Consider the following 24004-nt stretch of genomic DNA (forward strand, 5'->3'; position numbering starts at 1 on the left):
GCTTGACCACTCTTTCTGTGAAGATGCAGTATCTTCCTCACATTCTCCACCTTACCTGATAATCCAGAAGACATTTTTTCAGAACTGCATTTTTTCTGCACTGCTCTAAAATTCCCAGGTTTCAAATAATCTTGAAAACCAAAGAATGATTAAAAAGCCAGTTTGTTCCTTGACCTTTTCATTTGCTCCAATTAATTTTTCTTCCCTCTATTTTGCCTACAAACTCCCTGGTTGCATTCTTGCTTGTGCTGCCTTGACCTCGTTTCATCTAGCTGCTTTATATTCCCAGGAATCTCATTCCTGACCTTCCTGCAGCAGCAGAGCTACTGTTGCCAGCCTTGCCAGGGAACTTCTGCCTTGCTCACCTTTTCCTAACTCATCTGTTCCTAACCAGCTCTATATTTGATGATGTGCATATACTTATTTATACTCAATTTTCAATCTGTTTGGGGCTGTCTTTTAACTTTAGCTGCTTTTTCACCTTATTCCTCACAACCTGGCAGGATGAATCAGAGAACCACAGAAATCCACTCAGTGGAGGAATATAAGAAAAGAGGGATCTAAGGGAGGTACTGGCAGTGACTGAAGGAAGAAGGAGCCAAGAGCCCTTTCAGCTCATACTTGCTCCACCCGTGTGAGCTGCCCTCCGCACTCTCCTCCCTCACTGTGTGCTACACTTGGCTGTCTCCCCGTCTCCCTGGTCACCTCTGCGGCCTCTTCTCACAACATGCTTGAACCATGAGGCTTATCAGGGAATTTGAAAGCCCTGGAGACATATTTCAGAGAGGAAACAGAAATTAACTGCTCCACGGATATTCACGTAGCACCTGAAATAGTTACCTATTGCACTTCGAGGTGAAGCTGGGGAAAGGCTGGCATTTCAAGCACGTGTATTCCAGATGCCTTTGCCATCCATGTCTTCCATATCCCTCTATAGCATCTTTATCACAAGATGTGCAGAGAAAAGTCTGATTTATGTATATGAAGTCTTGCTGAAAGTAGATATGTGTAGGTTCTCAGGTGAAGGAAGGACAAAACAAAGAAGTTGAAATATGTATTTATAGGGAAAAACCCCAACCCAACCCCCAAAACCCACAGTGTAAGAAGTAAGAGAAAAAAAGAAAAAGGTCAAAAAATTGTGACCTCTGAGTTCTGGGGAAGGCTTGGCTATTCAGAGCATAGGTTAAAAACAGTCCCATCACTCCAGCTAGATACTAAGCGAATTTAAACATGTATCTGAAAGACTGGTTACTTTAAAACTTAGCCCAGATGTTTCTATAGTTCTTTTAAGATTAAAAGAAACAGCAGTATAATGGGATAGATTATACATTTCAACTAAAAGGAGGGAATAAAGCTAGCAGCAGTTTTACAGTGTTCTGGTAATTAGTAAAAGATCACAAGCTTTTTGTACAAGCCTGGTTCATGCCTGTCCACACAGACCTGATCTTTGTGAGATGTCCAGTCAGATCAAAAGCTTCTTTGTGGACCCAGGAAATGGATATGAAGGGATGGGCAATGGTCTGGTAGGTAAAGGGACAGGCTAGACTTCTTGCCAATATAAATACATTTCCATTAATATCAGCATAACTAGGTCATTTGAGGGTGAGGTTTTCCATATATTTTTTTACTAACATAAAGTCTAGGCACACATTTCCTGGGGCAATGGAAGATTAGGTTCCTCAGTACTACAGGTTGATGCAGTGTGTGCTCCCAGATGATATGGTGTGGCCACATTCACTTTAAACCCAGTCTGCATCTGGACTTGGCAAGGCCCTAGAAGCACTTTAAAACAGATGCAGATCAACCATCAAATGAATATTTCTTATGATTCCCCAAACCAGTATCAGATATGTAGGTATGGCTCTGTTCCAATCAGTAGGTTTTACTGATGCATCTTTTCCTGTTTCATTATATCAGCAGAATCCTCCAGGGCACATCTGTGCAGTAGTTTAAGGTGCACATGCAGCAAGCATAGGCAATGCCTGCCCCAGCGTTAAACTAGCTGTTCGTGGTCAGCATGTTCAATTAACATGCTCGTACTACACAAAACACAGGAGCACAGGACAGAGCTTTCTGAACTACTGTCAGCTTTCACTGGGACAGCCACAGCGTGTCATGCAGAACCATCTAGAGATGCTAGCTTAGCTCACAAATCTGTGTGGTTTCTCCAGAGCTGTGTTAAAACTGAATCTCTAAATTCTACCTCTTAGCAGAGCTGTTAAGTTTGTGTGGAGGTGTTGAGAATCAACTAGACAAATCCCTGAGCAACCTGATCTAATTAAGCCTGCTTTGAGCAGGGTGTTTGACTAGATGACCTCCAGAGGTCCCTTCCAACCTAAATTATTCTATGAGTTGGTGCTGATGCACCTATATTGCATCCAGTTCTAGTATTAGTGTCACCTCTATAATATGCTCCATGAAAAAATGCTAGGACTGTCCTTAGATTAAAAAAACAAACAAAAAGTTGCATGGGTGTATTGTGGGCTAGCTGGCTAAATGCCTAATCTAGGGGAGCCAGAGTACTTTGCATAGGGGTCCATGCTGTACCTGAGACCGCTACAGCAAAGCTAACTTCATCATGTACACATGCTGCAGTCCTACCTCCAGGTATGCAGTGTGTGTGGTCTGAGTAATTCTCTGATACCCAGAGAAATGAGAAAACTTCAGGTTCTTAGTTTAAGTAAGAAAGAATGAGTATTTGATCCTCAGTGTGAAGGGAGCACCTCATTTGCCAGAGCGATGAAAGCCACACAGTATTTCCAGCTTTAGAACTTACTAGATTCTTTTGATAATACTTCAATAAACGATTGCAGTGAAAGGACTGTTATTGATTGTTTTCTCAAGTGTGGCCCAGGTCTGTGGATGGAGTGTCAGCAAGGAGCAATTCTCTGACAAGCAAACAAGCTGACAGTGTTTAGAAACTCCCTTAGAGACACAGGTCCTTTGTTTCATTTCTCACTCCGCAACATGACAAAGAGGAAGAATTTAGGTGGAGCTGATGTAAACTAGGGAAAACATACTATGATCTTCCTTCAGTTTGCATCCTGGGAACATGAAGGACAGGGTCATAAAGACGATGAAGAGCATGCTCCTTCTCCTCATTTTGCTGGGAGTAGTATCTGGTAAGAGCATGATTTCATTACACTGCTAAAATTAGAACACTGTTGGCAGTTATACTTTCTCTTGGGAGCTTTATAATACATATTTAGGGATCAGACATGGATGGAAAAAATCAAGTAACAATTATTTTCCTACTGAAATGGATTGAGCTCTGTGGTTACAGCAGTATAATGAAGAAGATAATGACTCCTTGCTAAGACACTTTGCTGGATGAGGCACTTCGTGTGCAATAGCCACTGCTCAGTGTGACAGTGTTGGAGTGGGAAAGGAGGGCAGCTCTCCAAGAAACAATATCTAATATTAATACTCCAGTATTCTCCTTTCAAATATTAATAACATTTTTCTTTGATGAAGTAAAACAAGCAACCAGACAGGACCAAACAGGAAAACACTTGTGAAGAATATTAGTAGGGTAATATCACTATCTTTGCCCAGTGTAAAAATATGGGAGATTTGCCAATATGAATATGTGCACGTTAGTAACTTAAAATAGATCTTCAGACTGCAGTCTGTGTGGCTCATGGAGCACTTGGTGTTGTTTGTAGTAAGCTAGCTGCTCAGGTAGGGTCACTTTGCTGTCAGGGAACTGAAAGAGTTCTGCCAACCCTCCAGAATATGTCAGTATTTGGTGGTTTTCCTGATGTCCCAAAAACTGTGATCAGTTTTGGACTGATCAGGACACTGCATGTGAATCTCAGCTTTCCTTGAAAAACTGTGGTTTTCTAACCTGCATGGTTGTGGAGAGAGAAAAGCTTGAAGGTGTGACTCAGGCACGCTGTAAAGACTAACAAATCACAGATAAATAAGACTTAAATATAATTCTTGAAGCCAGTCTCATGAATGCTTTGTCTTGGACTCAGCATTTGTCAATGTTTGGGATTGGTAATTCTGATGAATAATGTATTAAATTGCTTCAGGCATGTTTTGTTCTCCGAAGTAAGGAGGTAAGCAAGGACTTGTGAATATGGAAGGAGGGCTTTCGTAAAATCAGTTGGAAGAAGAAGCAGCCATTTAGATGCAGTCCTGAAAATTTCAGTTAAAAATAAAGAGCAAGAAGTAAGAACTTGTGATTTAGAAAGACAAATCCTGAATAAACAGCCAATGAAATCTTTAGAGATAATATAAAAATAGAAACTCTTTTCTTTCTACATTTCTAAATGTTATAAATTTTTTAACTGATTTTATGAATGGTTTCTATTAATGAACTGGGTTCATCAGGTATTGTCCACAGGAGATTATATTCAAAGTTCAGCTCCACTTATGGAAATGTATCTCCAGAAGCCCCTCTCAGCCCAGTCTCATTTGCATGGGTGATTTTTGTTGATGATGTTTTCCAGAATCTGTAAGAACTTTGAAAAAAACTCAGTCCTTCACTGGGTCCTGCTTCCACTGCCATAAATCGGTAGCAACTCAGCTGAACCCAGTCCTACCGGAGTGTCAGTGTGACCTGGTCAGATTAACTCTTACCGGCAGTTCCCACCTCACAGTCTCCCACATCCCAGCCTGTACCTCACCCACCTGCAAGGCATCTCCAAGGCCTTTTTTCCCATAAATGCCAGGGTAATCCCAGCCAGATCAGTGATCCATGGACCTGCTGTATCTGGAGTGTGGGAGCATGGGAACCTCCATGCAGCTGTGGAGAGGCTCCGGGGAAGTGCCTCAGCTCTGCCTCTTACCAGTGAGGCCCTGTGCTCAGAAAAGGTCTTCCCAGAGGCAAACTCTCCCACCACAGCCTAGTATGGCTGGTTACAGGAACAACACCCCCCGTGCTCCCTTCTTCTCCTCCCCACAATGCAGTGAGTCTTTCAGGCTGCAAGAGGAAGAACTGGAGGTGTCTGATAGAGTCATGCTGCTCTAAGAGGTACTCCAGGAAACTGCAAGGACAAGTGCCTCCTGGGGCGGGATGTGGGAAGAAGGGAGACCATAGGACTCCATGCTTTGCTTTATGGACTCATCTACTGCTATTAGTTTTGCTTCTCATGTAGAAAAGGCACTGGGATCCTAAGTCTTCTCTGATCCTATGGAGAGCAGTTTTTTGAGAGGCTGGTAATAGTAGCAATGTCTATCACACAAAGGCCATATGTCGGCTATCCCTAGAATGCTCCAAAATTTTTCAAGGGATGTAGGGAGACAAAATTTTTTTGGTAGTTTGGGGAAGAAGTCACTAAGGCTTCTTCTAATGTCATTGGAAAGTATTGGAGCTGAACGCTCCCCCTCCAGATGAAAAAGCCTGCTGCCATTGGAAGAATGGCAGAGTGCCTCTTTGGTAGCTGATGTGGGCCATCCTTCCCCAGCCACATGAGAACGGGCAAAGGGAGATGGTTCTGTCCCACACCACAGAGGTGTTGCAAAGCAACAGATTTCCCCTTGGCATTATGTTCCCAAGCTCCAGGCTGAGCTTGAGCATCCAAGCGGAAACATGCTGCAGCCCTAATGGCCTCAGATTAGTTCCCATAGCAGCTTTTTCCCTTGCAGCTGCCCAGCAAAATGAAGAGTTCATGGAGCTTTTGCTACAGTAATTGCTGGTGCGTGAACAGGCTGGCCAGGTACTTGAGTGAGCATTACCTGCCTCCATCGTGGCACACAGTATGTCAGAAGTTTGACTGCACACAGCCAGCTTTCATGGCAAGTGTTTTAGACAAGCCAGTGAAGCCCCCGCAAGCAACATTCAGCCCTGCGATAGTCTCATGTGGAGGTACATTGCTAGTTTAGGGATGTCCTGATTTATGTTTTCTAGACAGTCTTCATGAGATAAAGCACTACAGGCCTTTGCTAAAATAACAAAACCCACAAGCTAAACAGCAGAGCAAGCACAGATTTTGTTCTGGGGAGTCCAGAGGTCTGACTGAGAAACAAGGAGCTCATGCAAAGCTGTCGGATGCCGCAGCACTCTGCTGCTTCCAGGCAGTTTTGAAAGGTAGGGTGCTTTTGTGGGCCCGCATCTGCTCCAAGGACTGGAGATTGCTCTTCCATGCTCAAAGCAGAAGACACATGTCCTAGTCAGCTGGGATAGAGTTAATTTTCTTCCTAGCAGCTGATGTAGCGCTGTATTTTGGATTAGTAGGAGAATAACATTGATAACACACTGATGTTTTAGTTGTTGCTAAGTAATGCTTATGCTAGTCAAGGACTTTTCAGCTTCCCATGCTCTGCCAGGTGCACAAGAAACTGGGAGGGGGCACAGCCAGGATAGTTGATCCAAACTGACCAAAGGGCTATTCCATATCATATGACATCATACTCAATATATAAGCTGCGGGGATTGGCCAGGGGGCAGTGATCGCTGCTCGGGAACTGCCTGGGTATCGGTCGGCAGGTGGTGAGCAATTGCATTGTGCATCACTTACTTTGTATATTATTATTACTATTATTATTATATTTTTATTATTATTACTATTTTACTTTATTTTATTTCAATTATTAAACTGTTCTTATCTCAACCCAGGAGTTTTCTCACTCTTACTCCTCTGATTCTCTACCCCCTCCCACCAGGGCAGGGGGAGTGAGTGAGCAGCTGCGTGGTGCTGCGTTGCTGGCTGGGGCTAAACCACAAGACAGCAGTACAACATCCCAAAGTTGTTGCTAACTCACACTACTGACAAGATAGGCATGTATACAGCTGTGCTAGAAAGAATAAGAAGAGTGAAAATGGAGGAAATGGGCACTGCAGATGGCATAATTCACAAAAAAGATTGTTTCTTTAGCATCCAGCCCTGTGTGATTCAAGGTGCTTTTTGATGTGATTAGTGCACAGCAACAGCAATTAGCACAGGGGGTGAAATGAAAGAATAGAAATACATTTAGTTTCTTTGCTTCTATATAAAGGCACATATGAAGGCAAATGATGCAGTAACAATACTATTTTAACATCAGTCACTCTAAGTGTATAGTATAGTACTGAATTAGAGAAAAGACTGATTCTTTTGCCATTAGCACTGGATTTACTACCATGCAACGCCACCATTCATAAGCAAAAAGAGAATCAGGCCATTTTGTGCTCATTAATGGCAGCTCTTGGCACAAGCTGTGTGCCTCTGCTAGCCTAAGATTCCCAGAAGTAATTTTACATTCATTTTCATCTTGCAGGAAGAAGAACCCAGTTGCTTAAGGGCTTACCTGCAACGAGCACTGTTGAAGAAAATGCACCAGCTGGTGTTTCAGTTTATACCTTTAATGTAACTGTGTCTCCATTGTCTTCTGAAGGTGTTGCAATACTTCCTACCATAGTAAATTCAAATCCACTTACAGAGGCTTTTGATATTGAATCAAAAGGAGATCTCGAATACAGGGTGAGTTTTACGTTTAGCTTGAGCAATGTTCAGTCATGTAGGCTGACGTTTCCTGGATTACTGAGTGCTGACAGCACACAGTGACTCATCTTTTAATCAGAAAAGAGTTGCAAATGCAGACTGTGGTAGTATTTGGACATGCTATAATAGATAGGACAAATGAGTAGCGACAGTGATTATAATTTTTAATTGCATCTAGGCAAAAAACACCTATCATAATACTTCTACTTATTCTGTGATAGAAAAAATATGATTTTTGGAAAACAAGAGGTGAAGAAGGACATATAGGACCTGCTTCTCTTTTGAGGATTTGTCCATAGTTTTTCAACTTAATTTATATGAAGTCACTGTGAATTTAAAGTGAAGTAGTTAAACCACACAGAGCTTCTGTTTGGCCACTGTCACCTAGAATTAAAATAAATTTGACTCACTTCCAAAATAAAGTTAGCTGAGTCAGATCAAAGTAATATTTAATTCTGAACGAAGGCTGTGACACATGAGGAAGTTATCTTGAGGTAAGAAGTTATCACACTTCCACACATCTGTGATCTATTATGGCAAATGCAAAGCAATTTCTATTACTTCGGGGTAATTTTCATTGCTGGATAAATTAGCAAGTATTAGCTCACGTTGTCACTGGCAATGACTGTTCAGATGCATGATAACGTGTCATCCCATTGTAATTTGCTTGTATGTCTGAGCCTGAACAGTGACAATGAAGTGTGTCTTTAAAAGATATGGATAGACACTGAGTAGAGACTTATAAAGTTAATTTGAATACATATTTCTGGGTTTTTCTCAGGAAGTTCTGGTTTTCATAGAACTGATACAAGGGCTCTTTTCTTGATGTCTCTGCTGATGTTTCTGGGAGAAAATTTGGGGAAAGGAAGACTGTGACCCCAGGCGGTTGCAGCTCATTGATCCAACCTGCCTGGGGGAGCTGCTTGTGTTCCCATGCTTCTGCCTCCCGGCAGAGTACAAAGCTCAGTTGTGCCACCTCTGCTGGTTCTTTAGCTGCTCCCCAGCCAGATCAGTGAAATGGTCAAAAAACCTCTCAAAAAAAAGCCCTCTTTCACCTGTGAAGCATAGGATGTGGCTGCACAAACACCTGAACTGGCTCAGCTGAGGGGATGTAACAGGCAGATGAAAATGGATATGTCCCTTAAGCTGGCTTTGCTGACAGAGAATTTATAATGTGGGACTCCCTTCCTAGGCTGTATTTTGGCATTCTGAATTAAAGCTATCCCTTCTGCTGCAAAACATAGCCCTTTTCTATACCTGCTTGTTTCTGTCCCATTCCATCTCTATGCTGTGCTGCACAAGCATTTTATGTTGTTCCTTGTTGAGCGGGACTGACAAATGAATCTAGAGAAAAAATAACCCTGCAAATAGATAAAAAGTCTCTCCTTGTTTTTTTTCATGGCAGGGATGATGGAGAAATTCTTGTTCTAGCATAGTGCAGAGAGTGACACAAGGATGAAAATGAATGGCCAAGAAAGGTATAGGCTGGAGACTGTGTCTTCCAAAGTGCCAGTTTATATCCATTTCATACCACAGCCCCATTACCAGAATGGCCTGTGAGGACTTGGTATGTCTTCCTTGAACTCTAGTTGTTTTCAGGGTTTCCTAACTCACTCGAGGGACTGAAACAAAGAGGTTGGGCCAGTGAATATCAGTCATGAGAAAATTATAAAGCAAGCTACATACAAATCCCACAAACTAGCAGTTGAGTGTTAATTACAACTCATAAGGCAAGGATAAATACACACGCGTGTCCTTAGTTCATTTATTTGATGAGTATTGCTACTTTTAATTATTTATGCTATGTTGTAGCAGATTGGTACAATATTTTGCAAAAGCAATGTGATCCAAAATGAGATACCTCGGTGCTACCGTTAAATCTTTGCTAAGATATAAAAAAAGGAAGTATTTCATGTATGAATTATGGGGTTTGCTGATTAGCTAAGTACCTGTTAGCACAAGCTCTTCTGTATTTATGAAGCACATTTACTCTTGTTGCAGCAAGCCAAGACAATATCACATTTCTTGATATGTTTTGAGATTTCTGAGAAAGTCACAGCTTCTGAGATCTGAGCCCTGCCCATTCCTCTTCGCCTTACTCTTGTTTGAAGAATCTTATGGGCAGAAGATGTGTTGAATGCATGAGAACATACTGCTGCCTGAAACTACCTTGATGCTGTTAGTGATGCTCCCTCTGCATCATGGGAGTGAAGGGGGAAGCAGGGAGCAGTGAAATTCTCAGGTGGAATGAGGGGTAGACAGTTATGGGGTGTCTCTAGACCCCCTTTCACGAAGCCTGCAGCTGCTTCAAGTGTGTACAGTGCTGCCTTTATCAGCAAGCGTTGCTCCTACCTGGGGAAGAGGTGAACTGTGGCTCACAGCCTACCAGAGTGGCAAGCTGTTCTCAAAAGCAACCTACGAAGAGACCATCTAGATTCACATCTTCACTTGCAAGGTCTCTATAAAGGAGGGTGGAAGATGTGTATTTAGGCAGTTTGGCTGTAGTTACAACACCAATGAAAATATTTGGCTGTGAACTGGAGGGACAATCCCCAGAGCACATAATTTCTGCTTAGAATTGGACTTCTCATTTTGAATTCATTGCATCTGTTTACTGCATTTAGATCTCCAGCAAACACTAATTTTGGAGAGCAACCTTCCCATTTGTGTTACAAGCTTTTGTAGAATGTTTTTTCTGAGTTAGCATCACTTTTATGGGAAACTTCTATTTGCACAATATAGGAAAGGACACCATCCAGGACCCCGTTGTTTTCTCCTGCAGTATTGTAACAAAAAGATCTACAAGGTTCCAGAGAGCAGCTGTTTTACATACCAGAAGGCATAAAGCGTTTGTGCTTTTGTTCACTCTCCTCCAACTGTCTTTGTTAATTGGCTCTATTTTGTCTTCTGTCTTCTAATTGTGCTGACATCACTTTGGCATTTGTCCTCTGGCCACGGCATCTCATCTAAAATCAAGGATTTATTTCATTGTTCTCCTGCATCCTCTCCAGGCTCCTCCACTCTGCAGTATTGTGAATACACTGACACAGTCCTTGTCACACTTGTGAGCCCCAATTCTTCTCCTTCTCCAGTTCTACAGCACCTCCGCTACTGGCGTTCAAGCTTCAGAGTGTTTTAGCTACACAGCAAATTTAACAGTCACCTTCTCCTTTCTTGTCCAAGAAAGGAAAGTTCTTGTTTCTTTATTAGTTTCAACAGTGAATATTGTGGCTTACAACTTTTCAGCATCCTGCTGTTGCTCTGGACTCATCCTAAATCCAAAATTAATGTATTTAATATTTTATCATGGAATGCCAGTCTTGTGCTTATACATCTTCTGTGTTACAAGGTGATGTGCAGAGCTGGAAAAAAAAAAAACCCCAAAGCAAACGTTTGCTTTACCAATCTTACAAAACTTAAGGCCTATGTTATTTTTAATTAGTTCAACATTTTCACCAAACAGTTCTGGTCCCTCTCTCATACAGTGTGCTTGTTGCAGCTCCCCCCTTTCTTTTGTTTCCTGCAAGTCTCCCAGGCACAGCTTATACAGGGAAGGGGCTGGTACCTGCTAGACTATACAGTCTCGTGCTGCCACACTCCTTATTGCAAGTAAAAGGTCTTACCCCTCATGCTCCTGACTCCCAGAAATAGTGAAGCTGCCCTTGTGTCTTGCAGGGCTTCTTCCAAGTTTTCAGTCTCATCACACCTCAGCTGCTCCCGGAGCTTGATGTGGAAAGGTGAGGACTTGGTGCAGACAAGTTCCTGCAAGACATAGTCCTGGCCTTGTAGGCAAAGCATTACCTGTGAGGCAGGACAGCTCCTTCCAGGCTTTCTCCTCCTCAACCTGTCCCTCACACAAGAGGTCCTTGAGTTGCTCCATGAGGCCACAACATTTTGGTCTTTCCACGCTGTTTTTCCTCACGTTTCTGCCACTGACAAGAAATGTGGCAGCAAGTAGAAGATGATCTAAAATACTCGCTGCTTACTGATGGAAAGTGTCCCTTTACTTGTATTCACTCGTATAGGTTATAACTTATATCTCTTGCATCATGTGCTAATAATAATCTTTCCTTTTCAGGTTGTTACCACTGGAAACCCTGTCCTAGATTATGAAACTATGCCAAGGAGCTTTGATTTACAGATTTTCGTTGAAGACACAGCTGGGAGAACTGACCTTAACATACTGACTGTCCATGTAACAGATAAAAATGAACGTCCTGTATTTCGAGGAAATATGGCAACCCAAAGTAAGACAGTGGTGGTATTTGAAAAGAACAGTGCTTGAAAAGATGACATCAGATTAAAAAAAAACCCTATAGCTGCATACGGTGCCTGTAGCTAAAGTGGTCTAAGCATTTTTCTTTAGGAAAACAAGGGAGGAACATGACACTTTTTATCAGAGCTTTATTTTACACAAATACTTGGTATGCTTCACCTCTGGAAATGCCCTTTTAGTTTTCTTGAAGCTTTGACCAAAAATGATTTAACCATTTCGAAGCACCTGAATTATAAGAAAAAAAAAGGGGGGGTTATACCAATAAATATATATGTTCTTTTTTTGATGAGATGAATACCTACTTAGAGGTATGTAGTAGAAACTTGAAGTTTGGTGGGGATATAGCCATTGAGTAGAGGTACATGTTTCAGTAGTGCATTGAAAACTGGACTGATTTGGAGAAACAAGATATATTTAAATTAGTGTATATTGGTATGTGCAAGAACTTCTGAGGGAAAATGATAAAAACATTGCTCTGCCAATGTTTTACACCTGCGTATTGCATTTGCACCTGCACATGAGAAATTAAGTGGAAAATCGGTTTGAAGAGTGAGATCTCAGAGATTGCGATCTATGATGGTACAAATGGAAAGAGGCAAAGAGTTCTGTCTCCTGTGTGGGGTAGATGGCCTTAACCAGGTTTACTTTCAGACCATTGGCAAAGGTGCAACAGGGAGGAGTTTGCAGTAGCCTTAGGAATCAGGCTGGAGTGTCTGGACCCCAGCTGTCAGTGCAGGCTTTGTATGCCATGCAGTACTTCATATGAGTGGCAATGCCATCAATAAAAAGGACAGGAAATAATTGTCTTACTCTCTGAGCAATCTTGTCTTGTTTATTTACTAATGAGAGGAATTTGGAAAAAATTGTACCACGAGGCGACAGAGTATAGCGATGTATTTATTATGTGTTCACACACAGGCAGAACACTTCAGGTAGTGTGTAAAAATATGCTCTTATTATTTCATGAGGTACTGAGAGCCTGTTTGAAGTCTTGATATTCTAACAGCACTGTATGGAAGAGCATTCAATAATTCAATATTCAATTTTTTTTTTTTTAATCTGAAAATATCAAACTGTGATCTGTTCATGGTTGGTATTTGGAGCTGGCTGCTGAACCCCCCCAAGATCTGGACTAGCAGCAGCATTACGTAGGCTGCGACTCGCAGCCCTTGGAGCGGTCAGTGGCGCAGCGTGGCTGCAGCCTCGACTTCTGCCTGCTGCGGAGGGCAGGGCTTGTCTGCCTGGATGGGTCCAGCCCAGGCCTGCTCAAATGCTCAAATCCAGCCCACTTCACTAATGCCTCCGAAGCACACTGACATTCCTGCTTCCATAAAATACTTAGTTTGTAAAGCAAATTAGCTTCCCCTAGGGAAGTGGCTGTGTCATCTTCTCAGTATAGCTGCTGCCTTGCATATCATGGGTGCTGCTGGAATCTAATAATAATTAAATGTGACACTTCAGGGGACTGGCACAGCATGAAACACACTCTATGTGGGAGCTTGTTACAAATAAGTGCACCAGCTTAACTCTCAGCTAGAGCTGCCATAAATTGGTGCGCACAGATGTCTGATCTATCTAACTGCGTGGCTTTAGTTAACCGTACCAGCAACAATTAGACACTAATTGCGCATTCACTGGTTATGAAAAAGCATCTCCCTCTCATTAAGCTTTATATTCATATTGTTGTCCTCTGGGAACAACTCATTACACTGCTCCAGGATTACCACTGCTCTGATGAGAAGCAGCAATCAGCAGGGGTCACAGTGGAAATTAATAGTCCAGAAACAGCAGGTCCAGCAGACACAAAAGGGCATAAAGCAAATAAAGTGATCTAAAGATCTGTTGTTCTGTTAATCACTATACCCAAGGAGAGCTAAGCCTGTTGCCAGTGGCCCAGTACAGGATGGCCCAGCTGTGAGAATTCCTGACATGGGAAGAAATACACCTTGCACTGAATTAGCACCCTTAATAACGCAAAAATTTAAGTCAGCGCAGACCATCCACTATTTATTTACCTTGCAGATGTAAAGGAAAAGCAGAAATTAAGAGGAAAGGCTCTGAGCTCTCCTGGCAGGGGACAGGGGCTGGACAGGGAGGGGATGGTGATGAGGACCTAGCACAGGGCTACGTTCTCCCCATCTGCATAGTAAAAAAAGATACAGGGGTAGCCCAGATGCATAATTTTACTCCATACCCTGTGAGCAGCTCAAGATAGGCTGTACGTAAAGATCATTCTTTTTCCCGAAGGCACAATTCACAGTGCAACTCACAGTGATTGTTGCCTGTTTACAGATATGCAATTGGTTTCTTTTTATCTTTTGAGTATTTGTGCTCTTTGTGATGATCTTGGAATTACACTTGTGAAGTGAGAAGGTGCAGCAGGCAGTAATAGGTCAGGACAGCTTCAGTGTATCAGTATGTTTGCTGCTGCACCCTGTATTCTTACCCAATTAACCTGAGTGCACTTACATCCACGCAGCTGTAACAATCTACATCTTGGAAAGAACACCTCCGGAATGCATTTACCAAGTTGATGCAGCTGATCCTGAAAATGCTGAACTCAAAGTAAGTTGTACTAAAGATAAAAAACCCAGAGGTGATATAATCCACTGTATCTGAAATGCTAATTGCCAGCATCTTTCAACAACTTCCTTCCTTATCAGGAACACAGGAAAAGGTTGAGTCCGGAAAAAAGAAGCATTTTCAATAATAAACTAAGAAAACCCAACCTCAGTGTTTGGACACAAATTATATTTTGAGTTCTCAGCCCTCCAAAGTTAAGGGATATTGAAGGCAGAGTTTGATATAGTTAATCAGAGAAACTGTAGAAACTGTGGTTTGTTTTTGTTTTTTTTTTAAATGGCTTACAAAACATTTCTTGTAGATGAGCGTGACTAAAAGTAAATAAAATTTTTAATCTTCCGTATCGTAATGTAAATTCTTTTAAATGAGACAGTAAGGAAACTGCTTACAAAGCAACTGAATCTCAGCTTTTTGACAATCCCAGGGCAAACTGTGACCTTCAGTTAAGAAAATGTGTTAGCTGATCTGAAAATACTCTTGGTATCAGCAAAAATTTCTGGAAAGTGGTAAGTTTGTTTGCAGACAGGGGAAAAGTAACTGCACTTACCTAAGAATTGTGTTATAGCTTTGCTTTATTGGCTTTGGCTTTATAAAAGACAGCACATTTGGACCTAAAGATGCTGCTTCAATGTGTAGCATTATTCAGGAGAGCAATTACCTTGAAGTCCGCCCTCAGGCTTTGCCCAGTCAAACCACCAAACCTGAGCTGGTGAGGAGGGAAGCAGAGGCCTGGGGTTTAGCTCTGCTTTGTTTCTGAAAGTAACGGCAGTGAGTTCCACACGCCTTCTAACCCCTGACGAAGCTCAGGCATAATGGAAATGTTGGGCAACAGGTAAAATAACAATCTGAAGAGGGAATTCAGAAAGGTCAGCTGGCAAAAAAATTGTTAAAAGAATTGTGATCACCTAGCTGCTTTTTTTTAAAGCAATTTCAATTAAATCTATCACTGCAGGAGGCAAGTTGTTTCACTCGGCTCTCTGTACCTCCTGTTTTTTTCCAAAAGGTAACACAAGAGCTGTGGCATCCCCTGGACAGTTCTGCTCAGTGGATTTTGCAGATCACTTACTTGTACGGTGCATGACCCTCTGATGTTGCATACTTCAGACTTTATGAGTATTATTAACACCTGCACTAGCAAAGGAAATGTCCTGGAGGGCTTATTGGTGATGTCCTGGCAGAGTGACGTGGACAATAGCAGGGGGACGTGGTGGATGTGTGGTAGCTACCCCGCAGCCATGGGGATCAGGCTGCTGCCTTTCTCCCTGCTGCGTAGGGTGTCAGGGTGCTCAGCTCCCTCCCGCACCCATGCGCTGGTGCGGTACCCATTTGTGTTGTGCAGTGCACAAAGCGGCTGCTGCTACACGCCGCTGCTGAACAGCTGCGTTAACGCTGAGCTCTTGTGAACACCTTTCAGCCTCGCACCCTCACGTACTCCATGAAAGTCCAATCTCCCCTCCTTGGCCCCTCCCATTGTCTGGACCCCTGAACTTCATTGCCTCCTGCATGGCATGTGTTATGCCCCCTGAATCCAGCCTCGCCCCTTTTTCTCTCTCTTCTCCTTTGTGCATACGCTCTGCTGCCACCACAAAGCCGATTTTTGCCTACCACACTGTGCCTCTGCTGGCTGGCCTCTGTCAAATTCTCATTGCAGAGCTGGAGTTCACAGAGGTAGAGAATAGTGTGGGCTTTAATGTAACTCAGTGTCAGTGACCACTGGCTGTCAAGCAAAGCATGTACGACCAGGTTTGAGCTGCTTCAGCTCAGATGGTCAGGGCTTGTGCTGGCATCTGTATGTCAGCATATTTCAATACGCAAAGTTTTGAGGCAAATACTGTGCTATAACTTGGCCCATTTTACAAGGTAAGGAATGAATGGAGGGATGTTTAAAGACACAAAGACTAATTTCTTGCTCTCTTCATTTCAGTATTCACTGCTCCCTGCACCAGTGCCATTCTTGGTCTTGGAAAGCGGAGCCATTTTTTCCACAAAAGAATTTGATTACGAGAAAGATCCACATCGGTGAGAATGTGTTTTATTCACATGGTCTTTTAGCTTAGCAGAGAAATTTTTTTCTACATAGCCACAGAATAATTCTTGTTTTGTTTTCTTATTTAATAGTTACTTTTTAAATATAACAGTGACAGATCCAGATGGACTCCACGCGACTAAAACAGTGAATATAAATATAATTAACATAAATGATGAAAGACCTTACTTTACCACGTGAGTGAAAAACTTCCGTTGTACTCAAAATGTAGATGTTTTCCCAGCTTTACTGCTTTGGCACCAATGAGAGGGTGTAGCATAAGGGCAAGTAAATATAACAACAAAGTACTACTGAAAACAGTATTTTCATTTCTTTATTATTCCTGTTCTTTTACTGGACAGCTTTGCCCTCATTTCCCTCTTCTATTCTTATTTATATTCTTAATAGTTTTGAGTTTTCCAGGCTCTGCCTTCATGCTAAGAACAGCCAAACAAGCTTGTTGTACTTGTTAGCATTTAGAGAGGTTAAAGCTATGCAAAGACCTTTGGACAAGTTCAGACAAGGAGATGAATTTCACCCTGTGTGAATACAATCGTATAGAATTTACCCTTCATGCAGATATGCATTTCACCATAATGATGTTTATTCATGCAGAAATGTCTAGACATAAAAAGGTCTCACTTTTGATCTGTCTTCCTCTTCTTCTCAGACACTTACACTTGTAAACAATCCCGGTAGTCTTTGAAACATTGTTGTCTCTTACTGTGTCATAAGCAGGAAATTGTGTCATAACACACAAGTCAGAAATAGCTTTTGAAGACTAATGGAGTTTTAGTTGCAATCAGGAATATTGCTGAAAATTTGGAAAAATGGGAAGGAATATACATGTGCCACCAGCAGGCTGTTTTCTGGTGGAAAGTGCAATGGATGATTGTTTCTGAAGCAGGAGCTTGACAATTATTACAGTCGATCTGATTCTGTTGTTGATTTATCTTTGTCACTTACATGAGACACTGATTGGATTCAAGACACTCTCTTTATGTCTCCTGATCCTGAGGCTCTACAAGGTCCTTACTGAGAATATTTATGATGGCTGCCCTCCTGCCATCTGTGCAAAGCAGAAGACAATGTAGCACCTGGGCCATGCCAGGAGGTTTCCAGCCACTTGTTTGGAGCAATCTTCTGGGTGCTTTGTGGAGCCAGAGCAATGCACAGCTCCTGGGCTGGGGCCAAGGATCTGGACCTTGCTCGGTAAAGGGGTGGAGAATCTGAAGAAGCAGAAGAATGAAATATTAGAAACAGACATGGATTTTTTTTGTTTTGTGCTATTCATTTAACACTTGAACTTCATGCCTGCAATAACCAATAAGGTTAACAGCTCATGCCACATTACTGTACTGCTACAAGCAGGAGGAATCCTCTTCCCAGTGCCAATGTTTGCACATTGTGTCCTAGACTGATTATTTCCTCCAAATGTTGCCATTTCTGTTTATTTATCCTTATGTCTGGAATGCTAAAGGACCTCTTTTAAATATGTATCTACTTGTTTGAATTAGTGAAAGCTGCAGTGACTTGAGCATCTGTAACACCTAAGGTCTAAGACTCAGTTCTCATACGACACAAATAAGGCCTGGCATTTGTTTGAATCTTCTCCCTTTCAGACTGACACTACAGACCAAAAAGAGCAGCTCAGTCTGTAAAGAACTTTAGATTAAATTACACTTCATCAGCTGTCCTCAGTATGCACATGCTTGGTGTCTCCCCTGCTAAAATGTGAGCTGCATGCTGGGGCTACGTACTTTCTGACACTGTAATAATCAGTGCTGAGATGGGAGCTGGGGAAACTTGACGAGTTAGCAAAGCTTCTTTATTTTCTCCCGATCAAAGCTGTCAAGAACAGAGTTTCAAAGGGTTTTTTAAATTGTTCCCATAGTATATGCAGGCACATCTGGTTTTGGTGTTCACAACACTACATTGGCACTCAGCCTTTTGAAATTCTGGCTGTTAAAATCAATGGAAAACTTGTGGAGTCAGGAAAACAAAGGAGAAGACAAGAAAACAAACATATGCTTCCTTCGCAATTACATTGCAGTGTCTAAAAGGTCTGCTTGAACCATCCTGTAAAAAGCCACTGGCAGGCGGCAGACAGATGGACAACAGGACACAGCCCAGACGTAGCTGCGTAGGAAGTGGCCCCAACTCCTCCCCAGCTGTACTAGTACTCGGTGCTATGGGGATGTGCCTGAAAACATCCCATTTCTTCCCAAGAGAGCTGGTGGGGACTGGACAACAGCCCGTGCAGGGCGCAGGGGGGCTGGTAGGACTGCGAAGGTGGAGCTGTGGAGAGTTTGCTGTCCACAGAGAGGTCGGAGTTGAGGTCCCTATGGGCATAGGGAGTTCTCTATTTTGAGCCAAAACCAGTTAGAGCTGTCCCTCCTGTATTCCCCAGTGGTCAGAGAGGCATTTTGGGGTGGCATTTTTGGTAGCAGTGAAGGAGATCTGTTGCTATTTGTTTTGTTTTTGAGTGACTGGAAGCAACAGAACAAGGAAGGAAGAGACCCAATGCCAAGAGTGAGATAGAAACTTAATAAATACACTGACTCCACAGCCTTCACAAACTCCTTGTTTACTTCTGGCTGTAAGTTAGGTGTTTTTACTGGGAAAAGACTATGTGATTTCTCTCCTGTATGCTTTCCTCTTTTCATATCAGCTGACAAAACAGTTGAAGATACTGTGTCTTCTTAACCATTTTTAAAATTGCAAATGGAGACCTGGAGGCATGGGGTCTTCTGTTCTGTCTCTGCAATTCTCTGCTCCAATTGCTAAGTGCCCCATGATCATAGAATCATAGAATCATTTAGGTTGGAAAAGACCATGATGTTGATTTTCAGAGGACAATGAAGAGCTCATGCTTTCCTACACTGGGAACTCTAGACTAGTCAATTAACTATGTGGTGGCATAGGAAGCTTAAAATGTTCAAAAAGGATTCAGTCTTGAAACATACTGCTAATGCTTTTCTGAACTCCTGAGCACCTTTGACTCCTTTTGATTTATAGAAACAGGAGATGTTTGTGTATTTGTGTGTGTTTCAGTAGAATAAGTCAGCCTTCATAAATTCCTTGCACAGTTTTTGTCTGCTTGTCCATGCCTGCTTTCGTATGTGGTTCAAGTACCATAATTGCATACCTGAGTACCCATGTGAACATGCAACTGCAACAATTATAAGCAATCCTGCACAATTGCCTGCCAGACTATATCTGAGCTATAAAACTCACTTAATTCATGGGAAATTTGGGAGCACTGGCATACCAAACAGCAGCAGTAAAGAACCATTTTCTCTATGCGAAATGAGTCAGACAGACAGATGTTGCTGGGAGTTTGGAGCATGTTCATCTGGTGGGCACCCACAGGAGTGCTCTTCCCTGCCTCCACCTACTGCAGGGGCAGCTCAGCTTTTTAGTAATACTGTTGTCCCCAGAAAGCCTCCAGAGTTCATTCCAAAAGATGATTAATTACATTACTGCTTCTATTTTTGTTTTTCTCTTGTAAAATGAAGGAATTGCAGCAAGTGGCTTTACAAGCTGGTGTCTCCTTAGGGAGATGGACTGCATGACTTAACAGCCCCTTCCATCTTCAGCTTCCATGATTCTGTGAAAGTCAAATTGTTTTTACTGTGAAAAAGTTGTAGGGGAAGGACGCTTACTTGTGTGGCTACGTCATGCTTTATGACCACATACCAGTTCAGCTATTGCTACATGTCCAGCTGGCAGAACCAGTGACTGGGTTGTTTACCCGGACATGCAAATAGCCATCTCTGAGCCCAGTGTGGCCATGGCTCTGCTGCTACAGTTGGCTGCTCAGCTAAGTCTGTGATCATCTGCCCTTGCAAACACAGATGTGCGCTTTGCTGAATTTTGTTTTATCTTGCAGAAAACAAAGAATCTACAGGATTCCAGAGGAGCAAAGCCCAGGCACTGTTGTTGCCAATATAACAGCTAAAGATCCTGATGACGAAGACTCTCCCAGCAGACTTTTCTACAGCATCCAGTCTTCTAACAGATATTTCTCCATAAATCCATGTAAGACAAACAAAAATGTGCCTTCCGACACCCAAAAAAGAGATTGGCTACTCTCTTTGTTTTTGCCTTAGTTTTAAATTGACTTACTTTATTCTGTGGCTACCCCTAGAAATAAGAAATGCTCAGTATGTTATTAGGGTCAAATTCTTCGGTCAGCTGACCAAGATTCAGTAAGGTATCTTGAAGAAAGTAGACAAATATTGACTTATGGCTGGAGCGTGATGGTCTCTTGGGTGGAAATAAGATTAGCTGCCTTCTTTTTAATCTCTGAGGACTGCAGTGACCCTGCTGGGGCTTGCACAAAGTTAGACCATACTGTCCTCCCTCCTGCCTGAAATCTGCTCTGGCATTGAAGTGCACAGCAAATCTGCACCTCAGCTTCATTGCTTGGTTCATGACCCTCCTCAGGCAAGGCCATCCAGAAGAGTCCTCTCTCTCATGCTGGTCCTGTCTCCCTGTGCTCTCTGGGGTGCATACACCAGTGCCCTGAGGTTTTTGCTCCAGGGATGGCATTCAGTGACTGCTTTGCTCCTTGTCTGCTATTGCTTTAGAACTGCTTATCACAGCTGTAAGAGGTATCACACAACACAGTGTTGTGGGGGATCAAGATGTCCTTAAATGCTTTGGATTCCCTATGTCCTTCAGCCAGGTATAGCCAGGTATAGCCTCCCCTTCAATTACACTCCAAAAGGCAGAAGATATATACACTGTTCCTTTACCTCCTTTGTGCTCAGGGAATAGTACTCTGCTCTGCCACAAAAACCTTCTCTTTTTGAACAGAGACTAACAGAAGTGAAAAAAAAAATATTAAGTGAATGGCTGACCGGAGCACTTGGCACAATCTGTCACAGCTAAGAGCAGCTCTGTTGATGTGTGAGTAGATTTAGAGGTGCTGAAGGATGCTTGAGTGATAACAGTAGAAAGTGAAGTGGTCTTACTAGTTAGAGAGCAAGGACAGCACAGGCATTAGCAGCTCATTGTCCTTGATGCTCTGTGAGTGCACTCAACTCTGACTTGCACTAGCTCTTTGAGGGCATAAGGGAAATCTGTTTTCCAAGCCCTCTGCTGAGGCCACTTATGGCGTATTTCTGAGCAATGGGTACCTATCCATTAAAGTCTTACACAGAATTTTCAGAGCCATTTTGTATCATTTTAAAAAATAACTAAACCAGCCATGATTTGCACAGAACACAATACTTTTTATTCTGCTACCTGTCTGCTGAGGTACCCTGTCCTCTTGCTTGTACACCATGAGTGCTTGTTACTTCTGTCCATGGTCAGCATCTAACTTCTGGCTGCTTTCTGCCCAGCAACTGGAGTGCTGCAGGTGACTGGGAGAATCAACCGAGATGCCTCTCCACTGCGGCTCCATCCTAACATTTCAGTGATAGTCCGGGTGGAGGACAGTCCCAGCAGTGGTCATGCCAGCGAAATGGAGATCACAATCATCATTGACGATATCAATGACAACCCACCAGAATGCAATCCTTCTACCTTCAGGTATTGAGGCTCTTCATTGCCTTAGTGCTGCCTTGTTAACCAGTGTGCAGTCTAGAGCACATAATTTAGGGTCCCCAGACCTACTACAGCTAGAGGTTCAAACGGACATTTATCTTTAAGCCTTTAAATCTTAGTGTTCACTGTAAGTGTCTTAGGGCACAAATCTCAATTTCCTGACATGTTCAAACTGGAAATCTGGACTAAAAATATCTGTGTGTAGTCAGATACTTTATTTATCTTTCTTTCAGGTACCTAAACCCTTAGGATATCAGAGCCATGTGTTAGTTACTTTTCTAACCCATACAGATCCAGGCTCCTCCTTTCTTAATTTATGCTAAACTTTGGGGAATCATTCATGAGTGAAACCTTGCCAGTCAGTTCTGGAGTTTTATTTTAAACTTCCTGATCTTCTCTTCTAAATCTCTCCCTGGTGACCTGCATGTTTTTTGTCTAATGCAATCTGTAAGGTCTTCAGAGCCCAGATCACCTCTTGTTATACATGTCCTCTGTGCAGAGTGACTTAGTCATGGACTTTACTATGGCTGTGAATGCTCTGAGACCTTTGTGATGATCACATAGTTTATATCTCCAGATGAGGACATAACATTAACTCCGTTTTACAGATGAAGTGTGTCATAGAAAGACTGAACTCAAAATTGTCCATCTGAAGTGTTTGATGTGCCTGGGCTCTGATCTTTCAGGGCACACCACATTACATAGTTCAGTTCTTCAGGTGCACTTAGGGTAGTTTGACAGTCCTGCAGATAAAAATCCAGCATTTCAGGCCAAGAACCTATGGAATGAGGAATACCCAGTTAGTGGATATCTGTTTAAATTGCTTGCTTACTATCTAATATAAATGTCTTGCATTTAAATCACATAGTTTTACATACTGGCAGGAAGAGAATCCAATTCTTCAGAGCGCTGCTTGGTTACAACATCCATGACAATAACACAACAGTCTCTTTGTTATCTAGTGAGCTTAAATTTTGATCTGAAGGAGGGAAAAATTGTCAGGAAAAAATGCGATCAAATAAAGAACTAGTCTTATAGGGATTGCACAAAGGAACAAAATCGGGGCTTAATGGCACTTCAGTTGGTTTTCATTTTTTGTATTTAATTATCTTGATTGAAAAAAATTAAATTGACACCCTCCACCCCCAGTTCCATTATGTGCATCACAGGGACCCTCACTATCAACAGCAGGGCCAGAAATGCTAGTTTCACAAAACAGCAGAATGGTCCAGCTATTAGTTAAGGAGAAAAGAACAATCTTCTCATCAGGAGAACATAACATACTGAAGAAATGAATGTTGTAAAGATATTTTAAAATAATAGTTATTAATTGAACTAATCTTGAACATTAAGATCTTGTGGCAGCTTCTGAAGTTTAGCTGAGTTCCATACCACAGTGTATGGATCAGGTACTGGATTGCTTCATCAGCTGTTGCCTATTTAGGTCCAGGATTTAACTTAGAAAATAAATGGAAGTCAATGTTTTGGCATGTAATATATGAAAAGTTCAAGAGGAGAAATATAAATTGCTCTGATGGGAAACGTGTTTGTTTTAAACAGGAAAGTGGCAAATGAAAATACGACTGCTGGGACATCTCTTCTTGATCTTAGAAATTACTGTAAAGATATTGATGTTGATCCATCAAACAATCAATTTAATTTCACTGGATTATCTGGTTTTGGAAGCAATAACTTTGCTCTGGAGTCCACTGTGTCTGGAAGACTTGTGGTCAGTCGCTTGTGGCTTTATTTTAGATTATCACATTTCACAAGTCAGCTTATGAAATATTATAATATTCATTGTCTGTACAAGCAAAAAAGAATTACTGTAATTCATATCACAGTGGGTATGATGTGGAGAATGACTCTTTTGACTGGATGTGACCTACATACCCTTTGATAGGATGCTTTCTGTGGATTCTGAAGAATTTGGTAAACAGAGAACTGTTTTCTCCAGTTTTAAATAAATGTGCTAGATATGATTGGAAAAAAAAATCCTTTTTTAGGGAGTGTGAAGCACCAACTTTGGTATGGATAAACAGAGAAATTTGATGTCATTTCATACCCATTTATTCATGACAGACTGTGGAAGATCCTTGCTTTTCAGCATGAAGAATTGAAATACTTGAGAAA

The 24004-nt window shown here is 42.1% G+C and overlaps 1 protein-coding gene across 1 annotated transcript in view; it reads left to right on the forward strand.

Annotated features, from left to right (window-relative positions):
- The first annotated feature begins 3052 nt into the window (after positions 1–3052).
- The window catches only part of CDHR3 (cadherin related family member 3), a 39928-nt gene continuing 18976 nt past the window's right edge, over positions 3053–24004 (forward strand). The window contains exons 1-9 of the mRNA XM_075712655.1: positions 3053–3122; positions 7207–7409; positions 11509–11677; positions 14186–14271; positions 16214–16308; positions 16408–16512; positions 20208–20356; positions 21667–21856; positions 23432–23600. Of these exons, the coding sequence (XP_075568770.1) occupies positions 3053–3122; positions 7207–7409; positions 11509–11677; positions 14186–14271; positions 16214–16308; positions 16408–16512; positions 20208–20356; positions 21667–21856; positions 23432–23600 (1236 nt within the window). The remainder of the gene's footprint in view (positions 3123–7206; positions 7410–11508; positions 11678–14185; positions 14272–16213; positions 16309–16407; positions 16513–20207; positions 20357–21666; positions 21857–23431; positions 23601–24004) is intronic.

The sequence above is a fragment of the Pelecanus crispus genome, chromosome 1, assembly GCF_030463565.1.
Source record: "Pelecanus crispus isolate bPelCri1 chromosome 1, bPelCri1.pri, whole genome shotgun sequence".
NCBI classification, from domain to species: Eukaryota; Metazoa; Chordata; class Aves; order Pelecaniformes; family Pelecanidae; genus Pelecanus; species Pelecanus crispus.